General features: G+C 36.6%; 1 protein-coding gene across 8 annotated transcripts in view; it reads right to left on the bottom strand.

Moving 5' to 3' along the window:
* Window positions 1–17,088, bottom strand: part of CNKSR2 (connector enhancer of kinase suppressor of Ras 2) — a 207,655-nt gene that overhangs the window by 141,719 nt on the left and 48,848 nt on the right. For all 8 annotated transcript variants that reach the window (XM_066545420.1, XM_066545422.1, XM_066545421.1 and 5 more), the window contains exons 3-4: window positions 16,620–16,822; window positions 5,349–5,436 (exon numbers count right to left, since the gene is read on the bottom strand). In XM_066545420.1, coding sequence (XP_066401517.1) covers window positions 5,349–5,436; window positions 16,620–16,822 — 291 coding nt within the window. The remainder of the gene's footprint in view (window positions 1–5,348; window positions 5,437–16,619; window positions 16,823–17,088) is intronic.

Below are 17,088 nucleotides of genomic sequence, written 5' to 3'. Positions count from 1 at the left end.
TTACAGGGTGGCAGCTTCACAAGCTACTTTGAAAATGTCACATCACAGACACATACAGCAGTACACAACTTTAGGAAGAAAATCCCATACCTCTTTACAGCACCTATCTCAATGACAACTAATGAGTCACCATATTAGTTCTAGTAGAGGTTCATCCCAATAGACTATTATTGAATTTTTATTCTTTCAGTTATTCCATGCCTAATTCCATTTCAAAAAGTACTTCAAAATTTACATCAAAAGAGAATATATATACAAGTAAGCCATTTCAAGGGAAAAAAACCTGTATAATCAAATAGCAGAAACAAACTACCAGAATCAGAAAAAGGCATCAATGCTAAGTACCTCAGGCATTTTTTACATTACATTAAATTACATCTGAAATTTTCCATAAAAGTGTGCATTAAAAGAAATAAACTTCTTTACTATGAAAAAGAGAAAAACATTGCTAAAGAGCATACATGTGCATACATTTAAACTACTTTGATATAGCTTCTTGTAAACAAACAACAGTTTCATGCTTCCCACAATCCTTTAGTTTCTATTTTTGACTATATATACATTATAAGCATTACACATTAACTTTCAAAAGTGAAGAGAATAACTGCACAGATTAGTATGTATCCTGAAACACCACTACTGAGAGCTGCTTTGAAACCTATAGAACAGAAAATCTTGCATAAGACCAGCACTTGAAGGATACAAGGTAAGTGAATTCTTGTCAGCATTACTGACAATGAGTTATAATACTCTCATATTTTGATTTCATATAGATAGGCAGATATTGCCTGTGAATTGTTTTCAAGGGGAGATATTTATTTAACTTTCCCCCACATCTATCTAGCTACCTATTTGTACACTTACTCCTTACTTAAACACTTATCAAATATGGGGCGTTTTGTATAAACAGTGTGCTATGCATATAAATAAAAAACTTCAAGAATGTGGCCTCCTCATCATGCATTATTTTTATCTAAAAAAGGTGGGAAGGAAATTATTATTACCACAGCAGGCTAACAAAGTTTTTTCTGCAAACATTTGGTAATAAAGTTGGGGTGGAATGAATAATGCTAAAAATGTAAATAAAAAACTTTAAAATTTAATATGCAAATTTAATATGTCTCCAGCAAACACATGTTGCTTTGAAAATCCCTACAATCTGGAGGCCCAAAGCAGCTTTAATGATGATCCAATCACAGCTTCACACCACTAAAATATTAAAACCATTTTATTAGCTAAAGATACCTGAGATAATTAGCAATTTGGTATGACCTGAAATTTTAAAATTTTAAGCTATATTTAGTGAGTCCTTAAGGTCCTTAATAATTAGGACTTAAAAACAAAAGTGAGGAATTGTGATGGAAAAGATGAGAGATAATTTGTAAGACTGGTACTCAGGACATTAATTATTCTTCTTCATTCATGATTTTGATACTGTCCTTAGCAAATGAATAGAACCACTTTATATCACTGCATTTCAATTCTGAGTCAGTGTAGGGGAGCTAGGAAGGTAAATTTCCATTTTATCCTTTTAACTGGAAAACAAGCCTCTACTGACATTTCTCAGTGAAACTTAACATTTGAAACATTTCTCTTTTGAGTTTACAGCCATGTGATTACAAAACCCACAATGACATAAAAAATAGTGCATTTCCCAAGAAATAATTTGTGATCCTTTTCAACATCTTTTATCTGAGACACAGCCATGGCTAAAAGCCCAACAGAAATATCCCCTGGGATGGGAAGTGCATCCATTGGGCAAGGAATATATGGATACTTTCTCTTTTATATCTCAAATGCCTTTAAATGGGAAAAAAGTTCCAAACCTCTCAGCTAAAGCAGTGCACAGAGCACTTCTGTGTGCTCTACAGCACAGCTTTTAGCTCAAAATCACAGGTGCCCATAAAGTCCAGACAGTGCATTTGTGTAAGATTATCTTGGTCTCTCTTGCTATCTTCCATCCTGGCTGCCACCTCCTAAATTGCATCACTCAGGTTCTCACCCTGTGTTATCCAAAACCTGAGGTGACCTCCAGAAGTTGGAGTGACAGCTGATGTCAGAAGCGTGCTCTGTGCAGCAATGCAAGGCAGATCCATGTCAGCCAAGTGACTGCTCTCCATCTCTACCCTGGTTACACAGCATTGCTTCCACCACAGCTCTTCAAAGAGGTCTTTAGGCAGAGAATTAAATGCACTGAAGCTTTTCTAAAGGAGTATTTACAGGCCTACAGCTATGCTTCTACTGCAGCATACTCCTGAGTAAATCCCACAAGACACTAAAGCTGCAAGATAAACATCAGTGGTTTGAAAACGAAATAAACACCGCAAATCATTGTGAAAGCTGATTAAGGAAAGCAAAAAACATGTGATGAGGGCTACTAATGATCACTATAAAAGAGCAGCAAAAGAAATAGTGTGTTCAGCAGCAAAGTTTTCTTTAGCGTCTGATAACTTACAAAGTCAACATAAAATTAGACTTTTCAGATATTCCCAAGATTTCTAGGGCTTCAATTTTAAAGAAGAAAGCTTCTTTAGTAAAACCTTAATGAATTCCTGAGGAATAAGAGCATTGAGAATAAAAATAAAAGGTGTCCACAGATTGCCTAAGAAAGCAAGAAATCTTCTGTTCCCTAAAGTTAAAAGAGTAGCTACTGCTACCTTTCTAAACTAAAATGAGCACACTCAAAAGGACCAACCAGTTCTTGGCACCTTCTGAAGATGAATAACCCAACTATCTAAGTCAACAGCAAGACTTCCATGAACACCATCAAGAACAGGCTCTCATGTTCTTCCTGATACACATTTGTGACTGGAGTAATTCTGTCAACACAAATCTAAATTCATGAATGAACCAAATGTAAACAAAGCACAACCTAAAGCAATCTCACACACACACAAACATAGCCCTTTAACATCTATCCTGTACCATCAAGAAAGTACTGGCCTTTTTTATGCATACCAAAGGAAACAAAAAGTACAGATAATGCTCAGCCTTCAATTCCTACTGAGACAGATGTGTATAGGAGAGAGAATGCAAGGAAATGGTAGCAAAAAAAAAAAAAAATAACAGTCTCATGGATTTGTTTTTTAAATTCTTTTTTTCCCCTCCAGTTTTTCTGCAAGGAAGGAGTTTCTTATAAAAATGAACAAGAATGCAAGCCCTGAATAAGAGAAGCCATCAGCAAGGTGGACAGTATTACAAGTCAAAATCTGCACGAAGAAGCTGTGAAACAATATCCTAAAATCCTAAGGGGGAGGAAAAAATACCTCAGCCAAAATAAAGCAGCTGCATAGAAGCAGATGATTAGTGCAGGCTACAGTGATAACTTGCAGTGGCCTGATAGTTAAAACAAAGCATGTGTCTTCCCACATTTTATACCAAAATTTGTCTCTAACTCCAGCTTTTTCAATTATTTATAAGTTAAAACATAGACACTCATTAGGTTTTCTTAGACTTTATCCTTATAAGAGTGATGCAATACTGTCATTTTAATTCATTATCCACTTAGCTTTGATAATGAGAGAGACACGCAATATTATTTAATTCTATGAAGAAACACAGTATTACAATTGCCTTCAAAATGTGCAAAATAATTCAAGCAAGCCACTTTAAGTTTAGTGCTTTTTATTCTTCATCTTGACTACAGAATTGGTTTATTGGTTTTGGTTAATAAATCCAAACATTGACTATAAATTAATCAACACCAAAAGTTCCTAATGGAACCTAGCTACTGAAGTTCTGTTTTGAAATTTTACAGAAGTCTTAAAAAAGTTCAAAGTTATTAAAAATGTACAGACTGTATACCTTTTATAAACCTTTAAGCATTATAAGAAACTGTTCTCTGCTGTTAAAAAGAAAAACTGCAACATTGCCTTCTGTAGATTTTTATAAAAAAAACCCTAAGCTAGTAAGATACTATAAAATACTTTGCATATAAAAGAAAACAAGATTCTGAGACAGAAAAACCACATGATATTGAAAGATTTAATTTACAGCCAAAAGAAAGCACAATGAAGAATCTCAGTGTGTTCAGTGAGCATATTAAAAAACAGCAGCTAGGACATTTTGAAATGCACCACTGGAATGCATTTAAGTTGAGCACAAAACACATGTTTGAGACCACTAATGGAATTTTTCATTATCGTTCTTCTGAATACAGCCCAACTGAATTTCAGTACATGCTTAAATTTAGGCACATAAATGCTTCTTTTGACTTCAAAAGGAGTCAATTCTGCTTTCTGATTGCAGAATTATGCCATTTTTGGAGAAGGTAAAAATGCTGTTCTCCAAAGGTATTAAACAGTAACATTTATTCTCATTCACACTGAAAAATATATCTAGAGAAATAACAACCTACACCATGGTGAATTAGCAGTATGATGGATAGGGATGAATTTTTCAGAAGAATTGATAATGACCTAATTCCTGGGAAATACTGCTGTGGTTGCTACTTTACCCACTTTCTCGTTAATAGGGGACACATGAAAATTGATCAGGTGCCTCCTTCCCTCATCTAAAAACTATCTAAAGACAGTGATGCACAGTGGAAAATGACCAGTCTGGACAGCTAAGTCAGAAGTTTAGTTTTTCTTAGTTTGGTGTGATGCTTGTGAAAACCAGAAAGTCTCCTCAGGGCTCCTATTACTTAGCCCACTCTCTCCCTTTTTCTCCACTCTAATTTCTCAAGTGCAAACCATCCCTCAGACTTCTGCCTGGCAGCAGAGACTTCACAGTTCAGCAGAACAACAGACAGCAGAACAAGAGACAGACCTAACCCACAGACAGAAGGGCAGGGAAGGTCCCCAGGTTTGCATTCCCCAGTGAAGCCCATTAACTAAGTTACTTCTCAGTAACTACTTCTGGATTTCTTGAAGATAGGATGTACAAAAATATAATCAAAACATTCTAACCATCCCATGGCAGCATGTTTCAACAGGTGTCTAAATGATACAAACTTTAGGGAAGAAAGGATTACTAAAGTTCAATATATATATAGATCATTTGAACCAGACAGGTAATTAAAATTTAAAGACAAATAAATAATATAAAAAATATAATTAAAGATGCAAATTATCAAGTAGTTACCTCATTTTATAGTGATTATATTATACTAGAGAACCCAAGATAAATATTACTGCTGAGATATGCAGAGCCATGTACACAGAACAACACAAACTAGTACTATAAAACCAGAAAATAGAATTTTTCAAAAGCATTTACTAAATACTAGTATTCCCTTATTTTGGTTGGACAATGATATAGCCTGTGTTAAACAAAATTGTGGGGAAGAAGGTAATAGCCATTTACAGTTCAGAAAAAAATAAACTGCTAAGCAGACTGTCTCATACCTGTTGTACTATTGTTGTTAGTTCCAGACAGAGTTGTATGACATTATTTCTTGTTACTGAGTAATCTGTGACAGCAGCAAAAGGTGATCTAAAAATAAAAGAAAAAAAAAAGAAATAAGTTGAATAGCACTAGCAGATATCCACTTGCAGTTTTAAGTTCCTCTTTCAGAAATTCCATTTAGAAAAGCATTATTTCTAACAGTTTACTTCTGGACTAGCTTTACTCCCCCAGAAGAAGCCCAGCTGGCCTTCTGCATTGGTTTGGGAATACCCTTATAAAGACAGTCAGAGGCACTACTTCCTCCTGTGATAGGAACGGTGTCCAGATGTGAATGAGATCAGAGAAGCTTTTGGCTGATTCACTGGGATTCTTGGGATTTGATCTAATATCTGGGGGAAGTAGTAGAGCGATTTGGAATAGGTAGAATCTAGAGGCGGAAACAGCATTTAAAGCCAGAGATGCATCGAAGAATGCTGAGAAGTGGCTACAAAGCCTAAACTGGAAGCACAACCTGACATTCTCACACACTGTGCTACAGTCAGAACTGCTTAGTGAAATGCACAGTGTAATCCAACATTCACAGACCTTACCTACATGTGTCCCAGCCTTTAAAAACTTTATATTAGGATGTTTAAAATGCTTGCCTACCTGGAAGCTTGCTTGCCTTCTAGAGGCACTGCTAAAATGTATTTGGTTATCTAATTTGTGTCCTACAAGCCTCACAAACTGTAAGCTCATATACGTGACCTATATTTTTTATTCAAGAAGTAGCCAAACACTAGGCAGGACTGTTATTTTCTCTAAGAGGAGTCAAGAGCTTGACTTTATTAGGACTTTATGGGCATTATTAGCATCACAAAGATAGCATTTGTCTCTACCTGCTTCAAACATTTAAAACACACAAAAAAACAGGTGGTAGTGAGGTTGTCCTTATATCAGGATGGTTCACTAATCCCTTCCCCAAATGGCTTCTTTCATCACTTTGCATACAGTTGAATATACCTTGAAGAGTTTTAGAGCACTGCTTGGTATTTTGCCTTCCTTATTTAAGCCTGAAGACATTTCCAGTACAAAGAACTTTGCTATAAGCAAGTCCCAGTGATAGCTGTAAATACTCTGTTTGTACTGGCACTAACAGGTTTCTAAATTACAGTAATTCTAAACACAGAATTACTGAAATTTTAGTGTGGGCAGATTTGGAATTGTCCACTAATAACCCCATGTGAACTCCACTATCTCTGATGGTTTCTTCTCATGCTCTCTTTCTTCTCTAGGGCTCTCAATCCAGCCCTGATGGTTCATAAGACAGAATTAACTCTGAGGTGCTTAATTAAGTCTACCAGCTTTAATTTTATATAATACATCACACAATGACATCCACTTTCTGCCTTTATTTTCTAGAGAGGAAACCAGTACATTCTTTTAAAATGAAAGTACAGACACTGGAAGCTAAGGTAAGTTCCAAAAGGTGCCTTATGAAAGTCACTGGACATAGACATACACTCACAATTCAGAGGCCAAGACTTCTGCAGCATATGACAACCATACAGTAGGTACACACTAGAGCAGGCCAACCCACAGGCACACCCAGAGATTATTACTGAAGTTTAGGAGATATATGAGCATATTAAAGGATGAAAGGTAACAAGGTAACTGAACTGCTTGGTTCATAACTGAGTTCAAGAAGTATTTGGACAATGCTTTCAGGCACTTGGTGTCATTGTTGGTGTGTCCTGTGCAGAGTTAGGAGATGGACTCAATTATCATGATGGTCCATTCTAACTCAGGGGATTCTGTGATAATTGTGTTTGAAGAAGTACACTAGTCAAGATGTATAAAACCACTGATTTTTCCTTCCATAATTGTAACTATTGAGGTTCTGAAATCTACCTGAAACCTTGATTTAAAAAGGTCATGTTCATTTAGGAACTTGATTTTATTGAAGATGAATGGAATCAAACTAGCAAATGGTATTATTTTACTTTAAGTATGGGTGTTAATACGATTTGATCCTGAAATTACACAACTGGAATCTATTTGACATTTCACAGCCTCCAGCATTTCTCTAAACAAAATCACACAGTAGGCTTTGGCTTCTAATACCACATCATACTCCCTCATACTTTTGTAATTTAGTTTGGTTTCACGGTTCATGAGAAAAGTACGAGTATTTTTTACCATCATTACTCTTAGTGAAAATCATTAAAAATGCCCCAAATAAACTTTGTTGACTTTAAAGAGCAGGCAAAGGGACTGAGACATTACTCATTTTAGTTAGATTTAAGTTATCCCAGTGAAGATTTACTGGCATCAGCACATCAAGCAGGCAGCAAGGGTGTCAGCAGGAGGAAGAAGACTACTACAAATCAACAACTAAGATGTAAGATTTTGAGAAGTGCTTCACAACTTAAAAAGATAAGGAGGCAGGTTCATGGTTTAAATAAACTCTGCTTCTGCAGAAAACCAAAGGGATCCTCCAACTGCCTCCTCTGGAAGTCTCTGTAGCTTTTAAACCAACTCCCTTGCATCAATTTCTGCAGATGCCTCTCTGGGGTATTGCTGGAAACTGGACCAGTAAAACTGCAACTCCCTTTTCTCCCCATCTCCAGTTCAGACCCTATCCCTGGAGGCCATGTGCATGCACAATTACACAGCCACTTCTACATAAGCAGCTAGATAAATGGTAAGGGCCTCTCTAAATGTTTGCCTCCAAAGGAAATGTATTTTGTGATTCCATCCCAAGCCTCAACTTCAGTAGACAAAGTCCTGCAAGATTCAGTGTAACAACATGCCAGCAGTTTCAATCAAAATAGCAACAGAAACTTCACTGTAGGATCCCCAACTGGATTTCACATGAGACACAGTGTAAAATACCAATCTGACAAAAAAATCTCTTCATTGATAATATACCCATTGCTTATAATTTTAATACAGCCCAATATTAATGAATGTGAATAGATGAATCAACTTGTATAAATGCAAATAAAGCCTACATATACTATAACTTCAGGTGGCTGCTAAAACCCTTTCTTCCTTAAGACCTGCACCAGGTATAAGAAATTCCCTGTTTAATTAGACAACTTCTCTGTACTTAAAAAAAAAAATCCTCGGCTTGGCAGAGCCATTTCTATCACCTTGCAATTTCTATGCTTTTCTTTCAAAGCCACATTTTTCACAGACCCTAGGACCTTCAGGTCTGAGGAACATCATACAACTCCAGTGAAGAAAATTCCCCGAGAAAAACTTGCAATTTTCAACACCTGTACTGTCCAATTTGGTGCTTTTAAATTTAAACAGGAACTAAAGAACTGCCTTGGTCTGGGGTCACATGTTGTCCCACTTCCTGCTGCAACATTGATCTCAGTGTCTCACCTCTCACAGTCATTTCCAAGATATTTCCAATACACATTTCCCTCTTTGTGGAAGATTTTTTACTGTTTCTCATGTAATTCGTTTGTTCTTCCTTCAGAATGGCAATTTCCTTGCAACACCCACATGGAAACACCTTTGTAGCCCCACAGCACATCTACCACATGCCCTTTCCACTCATTTCCTCTTCCAGACCTCTGCTGGTTTCCCATTTTCATTATTTGTCTAACCTTCTACACCTGATATCTTAAGGAAAATAAATTTACACAATCACATGAATGCTTTTGCAAACACATACAGGGTAGTTTTTGCCTTTAGTCTCGCATTTTCTCCATCCTTCTCCTTTCCACCACTTGAAGCCATTAGTCATTTTCAAACCACATTCACAAATGAGTGGGTAATAGGTTTCAAGGATAATTAAGTTAATAGACATTTTGTGATCATGAATACAGCTGGAAAAGTGGGAACCACGATATTTTTCCACTATGCAAACCCACATTGTGAACCTTTACCTTATGAGACACCGGGGCAAGATGAAGAGCTTTGAAACACCTCATCCAGAGGGAAAAAACAGTGGTGCTTACTTTTTTTTTTAAAATACTAAAGTCAATCCACTTCAATGCCCTCATCTATATAGGATGTAAAGTTTTCCTAAGACAAGGCATGAAAAGGCTACTGGTTCTTTTCACACTTTTTTAAACCAGTGTCTGACATAAATAATCTAACACCTCTGAAATGTGACTTTGTTTATACACAGGTAATGTAGGCTGCAACACACATGTATGTGTGTACACTTTTATGAATTGAGACCTAATTAGCATTTTTAACAGCATCAGCATCTTTCAGAATGAAAAAATAAGTTCTATTATTAAACATTCATTCATGAAACCACCCTGAAGGACTCTTAGAAAAACCGGTCACATTAACATAGCACAGCTAATTCCATCACAGAATTAAAAAATAATACAATTCAACACTATTAATAGTTACAACTATTGATTCCACATGAAAAAAATTCTTCAAAAACAATTAAAATTTTGCAAAGGAGATGCATACCCTCACTATTTCTACATTATCAACTATTTTTTCCTCATACGCTTTAGCCTCCTCATCAGTCTTCTTCATATAACATTAAGGGGAAATAATACATAGAAATAATAATTTCACTTTAAAAAGTTGCAATTTGGACAAATTCAGAATGCTGTTAGTAAAAGCATAACCCAAATCAAAAATTCATCCTATTTCACCATTAGTTGTAGTACTGAGATATTTTATAACAATAATCACTGTGAGCAGTTTAAAACCAGTATCATGCTTATTTTAGCATCCTAACAAGGGAAAACATCCTCAGAGCCTTTTGATTAAACGTAATAGTCCAAAATCTTTCAAAGAGAGAGGCAACCAAAGCTGCAATATAACGCAGTCTTTAAAGGCAACATACTGAGGTCAAATAAAAATCTGAATGCACAATACTGTTGTATATACATTGCCTAAGCCATCTAAGGTTCATAGTTCTAGGCTTTCATGAAACAAACATTTTATTTGTATTTCTAATGGAACTGCTTTATGTAGAGTCAGGGAAGAATGCAGTAAAATTCACACTGGACAAAGGAATTCTTTAAATGAGTGCTCTATTAAACATCTACAGCTGTTCCAGGAGCACAATACAGTTAAGTACCATAGCATTCTGAGGCAGCACTTACTGACAGGTTTGGTATACCACTCAAACCAGCAAAAAGGGAAATGCATAAAGGAAATAAGATTCAAAGGTTTAAGGCTGAAACCCAGCTGATAAATAGTGCAATACCAGTGTGGTGAGTAAAGAAACGCTAACATCTTTTATTTCTTTTTGCTTGGGTTTCATTTGTTTACTCCCACTACTTTGTGTATAAAGCAGATTTACCCTGTCAGGACAAGTAATAACCAAGCACAGCTAGCAGGACTGTATGAAGTCTCTAATAAAGGAGACTCCAAGCCAGTAACACTTTCTTTGTAAGAAAGAAGTTATGGGCTTTCAAACAACGCGCCTCTTTACTAAAACTACAAAACAGTCACGCCATAAACATCACCAGGGCTCATTCACCAAAAATAATGAGGCAAAGAAACGCAGCTGAATACATTCTACCTACAATGGAAGGAAATGTATGCACTGAGTATGTCACCATGGTGAAAAGAAGGACATCCATTTTGGTGTGGGGAGTGTTCTCCTACTACAATGCACACTTAAAGGGTGTGCTAAACCCAAACACCCAGATTTGCTCCGTCATAAACCAAGACCATTTACATCATTGCAGGCTGCACTTCTCTGATGCATCAAAGCATCACCAAAAAAATTTCATGGTGTAAGCTGCTGATGCTGTCAGCCACTGAGGCATTCAAATGTCCTTAACTTCAGGAACAGATTTTGTTCTTATTTAATAGGATTTCTGAATGGATACGACTGCTTCACAGAATTGCAGCAATTCATGCCCGTACCAAAATAATTTGCCCACCTGAGGTTTAGAAGTTATAGGATTACACCCCAGTATTCTGTGAACGACCCTAAAAGCAGACCTAGACTTGCCAAAAAGGCCTTTTACTGTGAAAGTTTATATATTTTTTTTATTTCTATCAGCAATTTTACCATATAGTTTATATAACCAACAATTTCTAGCTACAGTTAGGTTTTTTGTTCACCTTCTTTTTCCATTTTATTCATGTACCATGTGTCCAGACAGCAGTGGTAAGTTAATCAGACTGATGCATATTTGTCAGCCTGCTAGCTTTTCTCTGGCCACAGCACTGGAAGTCTTGAATACAAAAATCTATCTCCACAAAATCTCTTTGTTTCTCCTACTTAGACTGCAGTGTAATCTGCAGCAGCAGTTCAAGTTTTTTATTCCCAAAAAGGGGATAGTGCTAGTATGAAAAACAAGAGCTACAGAAGAGTTGCTGTGAAAGACATATTGAATCTCTGCCCACACAGATGGCTGAGTCAAACAGTACACTAAAAAAATCCAGTGGTGCTTGACAAATCCTAATTCACGACCATTGAAACCTGTGACACAACAACAGACGCAAAATGTTGTAGTAGTTATCTCATGGGAAGTTGACTGTATTTTCTTAAATTCTTAAAAGAAAAAAAAAAACCTACCACATTATCTTACTGTCTCTTTAATGAGGACTCATGTAGCCCTAAAAACAACCAATCCTTCCTCACTATTATTCTCTAAGTCTGCATTTATACTTCATACAGGTATTAGTCCTATTCTTAAGATCCAAAATGTTCTCCTGATGCTGCATAAGATATATGGTATAAGGAGTCCTTGCTCCAGACAACATAGCCCAAACACTAGACTAGACAGGAAGAAGCCCAGAAGCACAACTAAGAATTCTATTCTTGCTTCGGGCAATCGGCAGGAAATACAGATTTCCAGGGATTTTGGTTGGCAAAGACAAGTGAATGTGGTGAAGGTGAATGAAGAGAACATATCAAACCAGAAACAACGTGGAAGATGACATCACCAGAAGTTTGTGCTGGCAGAGCAAGGAGAGAAATGGGAAGAGACAGAGCTCATGAAGCTGCCTTCAAATGTGACCTCAGTCCAGGTTTGCTAAGGATCCTTCCTCTTCCACAAAGAACAATACAGTTCTTCCCAGTCAAGACTACAGTAATGAGGTGTACCTGTTAAATCCAGCTGTCCCATGAAAGAAAAACATATGATGTCCAGTGGAAGAGGAACAATGAGGTGCTTAAAGGATTTGTAAAAGCATTCTGCTCCCAAGGCTGTCTTCACTTCGCAGCAGCTTCTGACTCATTAGGAGACAAATTCAAGGCTCAGAGTTGTGCCAGCTTCTGAAGAAGATACAACTTTCTGTCTGCCTGTCAGGTGGTCTTCTAAGATCTGGGAGAAAATCTATTGGACGAATCTGAGCACTCAGAAATTCAGGACTCATCGTGATTTCAGTACTGCAACTGATAGGTATCAGCAAATCAGTAGAAAAGAAATGAGCTGGGAGTACAGTACAAGACCTGGCTGTGTCCTAACCAGAGAGAAAGCTACTTATAAGCATTGGTAAATGCTCTAAACTTGGGGCTCAGAAGAATTTTCTGAGATGCCTATGATATCATTGCTTTCCAGTTTATGCTTGCCTCTAGACAACTGGGAAGTTTTCACTGGAGTCATTGAAGATGCAAGTAACATAGTAAAATCCTAACAGAATTTTGTTAAAGATGGAAAAAAGTAACTTCAGCTCTCAAAATCCTTGAGGCGTTCATGTTGCTTTTAGATCATGAAAGCCATGGATGGATAATGTATACATAATACAGAAATTGCAGAGACAGTGAATACCAACACAACCACACACAAAGCAACATAGCAACATTTTATAAAGTGTTTTTCAGGTGGATTGTAAATGTGTGGTCTAAGAATGAAGCCTTAACCAGGATTAACAGAAATAAATATGCCTAATTTCAATTCCAATTAAATGTGCAGATACTATTGGACATACTAGTGCATAGAAAAAAAATATTTTCATGAGGTTAGAAATAGCTTTATGCCAAAATATTGAACACATGCATAGTGCAAATCCACAATAGTGAATTTTAATGAGAAATCCTAATTTAATTACACATTTTTAAATATTCCTCATCAGGATGGAGTGAATCAGCCCTATAGAAGGCAGAAGAACTTCCAGGAATCTGACACATCAGAGAAGAAGGAAGATAAAGAAAGGTGACATATATTACTATTCCAAAGAATACAACTTTCATGAATTACAGGAGTAAAGACTGAACAGAACTCCAGCAATTTACCTGGAAGTCTAGAAGCCGTGATTGACTGTAATTCCTGAGAAGTATCACAGGAGATGTTTCAATGCCAAGTTGCTTTGATCAGGTAAGGAGTTTTTTTGCTATAGCCTGAAGTGTGGGTTTCCATCTGTCTAAATTACATTCAGAGTCACATAGAAATGCATCACCCTTTCACAAAAGACTCATGGGTTTTCAAGGCACTGATCTTGTCAGGAAATTTGCTTGAAAGAATTTTAAGATAAGGGAGAAGGTATAAAACAAAAGGTTTTAAAGCTATGAAGTCTCCTGAAAGAGGATACATTTTGTGGGCTGAGAAAGTAACAGGAAGTTAAAATTAGATTCAAACGTATCAGTGCGATGACAGTTTCCTTACAGCATGTTATAGGAGAGTTATTCCATGCTCCTCAAAATCCTCAGACAACTTTTTTTGAAAATAGAATTCTCTTTTAACATTTCCAGTTCATAAATGAAACTAAACCAAAACACTTTTAAAGCCTGGCAATAAAAGCTACTCTAATTTTCAGTAAAACTCAATTTCTGACATACATCTGGAAGTAGGACTGCTCCAGGCAAAGACCTGGAACAAAGAGTGTCCTTGGATCGGCCCTGCACAGTAGCACTACAAGCAAGACTACAGTGAAAGTAACTCAGCTAATCACAACTCTTACACTCCTTTAAATAATTGTGCCGGGCCTAACAAAGTCCTTAAAGACCTTAAGTGTCCCACAGAAACATCACAAACAGAGCACTCACTACAGCAACAAGTAAAGCACAACCTGTATGGCGCTGTCACCACTCCCTATGTATAAAACCCTATCACTGCATCTCTATGCAAGTTGGAGCTGCTGCTAGCTGCTCTTCCCAGACATGACCTCAAAATCCACTGCACAGGGATAGCCTAGAAGGGCAATGGGGTGGACAACCCTAACAGCCACTTCATTCATCCTAATGGTTTGCTCTCCCCTCTCAGAACCTAAGATGGAACTGGTACTAGAAAACAACCAAAAAACTAAGATTTGGGGTCTAGATTTGATAGTGACAGGTGTGCAGAATAAAATTAAATCCACATTCCTAACTTTTACTAATCAATTTTTAAAATCTTTCTATCTCCCCCTAGTGGCCCCAATACTTTCTTAGAAGGTACACAAGAAGCAGAATCATATTGATCTCCAGATGTTCCCACTTCCTGAGAAAAATGTGGTTATTGGCCTACCTTCATCCTTCACCCCTTTGGGGTCTTCACAAATGAAGAAGAACAAACTTTACCAAAATACCCAGACGCTCATAAATCAGAAAGTTCTTAAAATCTTTTAGAAAACATTTCTTAGAACCAGGTGTTTAGATCTTCAAAAGAACTTTCCTGGAAATCTGAAGCTTTCTCTGGACACTCAAGACAGCATTGCTGAAAGCATGATATCACCATAATTTCCCTCATTTTTGACTTCTTGGAATTCTTGGGTCTGATCAGCTGTCATTTCATTTCGGCTAAATGCAAAAGTACATGCAGTGCACAGTACTACAGTGACACACCAGTCCTTAGAAATAGATGTGTTCTAGCATCAATAACTACCTTCTTCCTGAACTTCCATTATTAAATTTATATTTAGTTGCAAAAAACCCATTGCTCTTCAATGTGCTTAATGCGTGTACATATATATGAAATTCACTTTTGAATAACAGACTATTAAAAAAAAAGAACTCAAAACCCCATCAAACAAACAACCAAAACCCAAAACGAACTTTGAGTTCTTACTAACCAACAGTCTTTAATCTTGACCACAGTTTCAATGAGGAAGCAAACAAGATTATTTCTCAATAGAAATCTGTGGCAAAAACTGACTCATCTATGCAAAAGAACATGTTTTTCTACTGCTCTTTCTGTTTCAAAACCCAGTATGATATGTTGCTTTCTGCCAATAACGATTTTGCAGGGAGAAAAAGTGAAGCCTATAGATATTCCAAGCACTAACAGGTTAGAACAGAGCTAAAAATATACTCCCAAATTTTCATGTCTCAATACTAAACTCTTTCCATGAGATTGCACTAATTCTCAACACACTGATGTTAAATACCTAGAGAAAAATTTAGGAGCCAACTTTAGGTACTCTGGGTTTCAAACTTGGGGAAGGGCTATAGAGGGAGTAGAGAAGAAGAAGCAACGGTAGCTGCAATCTCCTGAGCAAAACAAAGAGCTTACAGCCCGGCTTAAGAAGTGGAAAAGATTCAGGCCTCACCTAAGCCATTTATATGGAAATCATTTATGGGAGAGAAGTTGGTTTTCCTCAGAAAAATGAAACACAAAACACACAACAGTAAAACAAAATAATTCTGTTGGATTAAAAAAGTTACACAAAGATCATACTCTGAACAAAACTTCAGCTGCTAGAAACAAAATAAGATACACCTTTAAATCAAGATAAGCATTTTATTTTCTCTGATGAAAATCCACTGTGATGCATTATATAAAGACTTACACATAGACTATTTTTAACCACTTTAGGAATTTCAACTATCATCTTAAATACCTGCATATTATTCTTGTTATAATTAGAAAAAGTCACTACAAATGTAGCAAAAGCACTTCAGTCCTGGTCCCACATATGACCTAGGTAACAGAGGTTAAAGTGTAGAGCACTACCTCCAGAAAATCAGAAGTATTTTACTGCTATTTAAAAAAACCTAAAACATAACATGCATGTTTGTACACACACACACTCTGGAATTATATGTTGACATCCATAAAATGAAAAGTATGATCTGTTTTGTGAACTTGATAGTATCAAAGCAATTAATCTGATTTATGCAGGTTAAATTGCTGCTTTGTATTAGTAAAAAATACATATAAAACCTAATGATGTCCTCCTCTCGCTTACATACATTGAGTATATGCGTGTAGGGTGACAGTGCATATGAAGCTACTCTATTGAAAAGCTAATCTGAATTGCATGCTGACCTAAAAAAAAAAAGAATTGGTGCAAATATCCCCTCAGAACATATGAATGAATTGTAATTCTGCTTCCATTCAGTTTCTATGTTACATTTTGTAAAGAAGTTGGAGCTTGTTCATGTGCGTGATCTGGTTACCTGTGAGACATTTGGGAGATTTTACCTGTCCAACCAAGCCAGAAGACTTTTTGCTGCTCCAATCAGATCCACTACTGATGTCAGAAAATCATTCGGCAATTTGCGACTGGTCCTTCCATCATAGTGACCACTCCTCCTCCTTCCCGTAATGAAGTTCTGCAAATTTTTGGCAGATGCATTCAGTTTGTGAGAAAGGGTTTTTAGATTTTCTGTTTCCAAACCATAGTTCTGCATTGAAAAAAAAAAAAAAAAGCAAAGCAAAGAAAAGAAAATTAGCTTTACAGATGAACAGAAGAACCAAGAACAGCAAAACTGATCTTCTACTTCATTCCTAGTAATTAAGGCAGAAATACACCCACTCAGTAGTTTTTAAATGTATAGAATGTTCTGTTTCTGGAGTGCATAAAAAGAGAACAAAAGAAGAGCAAAATTATGAGTGATCCTTTAACTTGTTCTAAGTGTACTGAGAAAAACATCTCAAAGAAAAAACCTAG

The sequence above is a fragment of the Molothrus aeneus genome, chromosome 2 (assembly GCF_037042795.1).
Source record: "Molothrus aeneus isolate 106 chromosome 2, BPBGC_Maene_1.0, whole genome shotgun sequence".
NCBI classification, from domain to species: domain Eukaryota; kingdom Metazoa; phylum Chordata; class Aves; order Passeriformes; family Icteridae; genus Molothrus; species Molothrus aeneus.
Note: the sequence above shows the minus strand (reverse complement) of the source record. Positions and strands in the feature narration are given on the sequence as shown.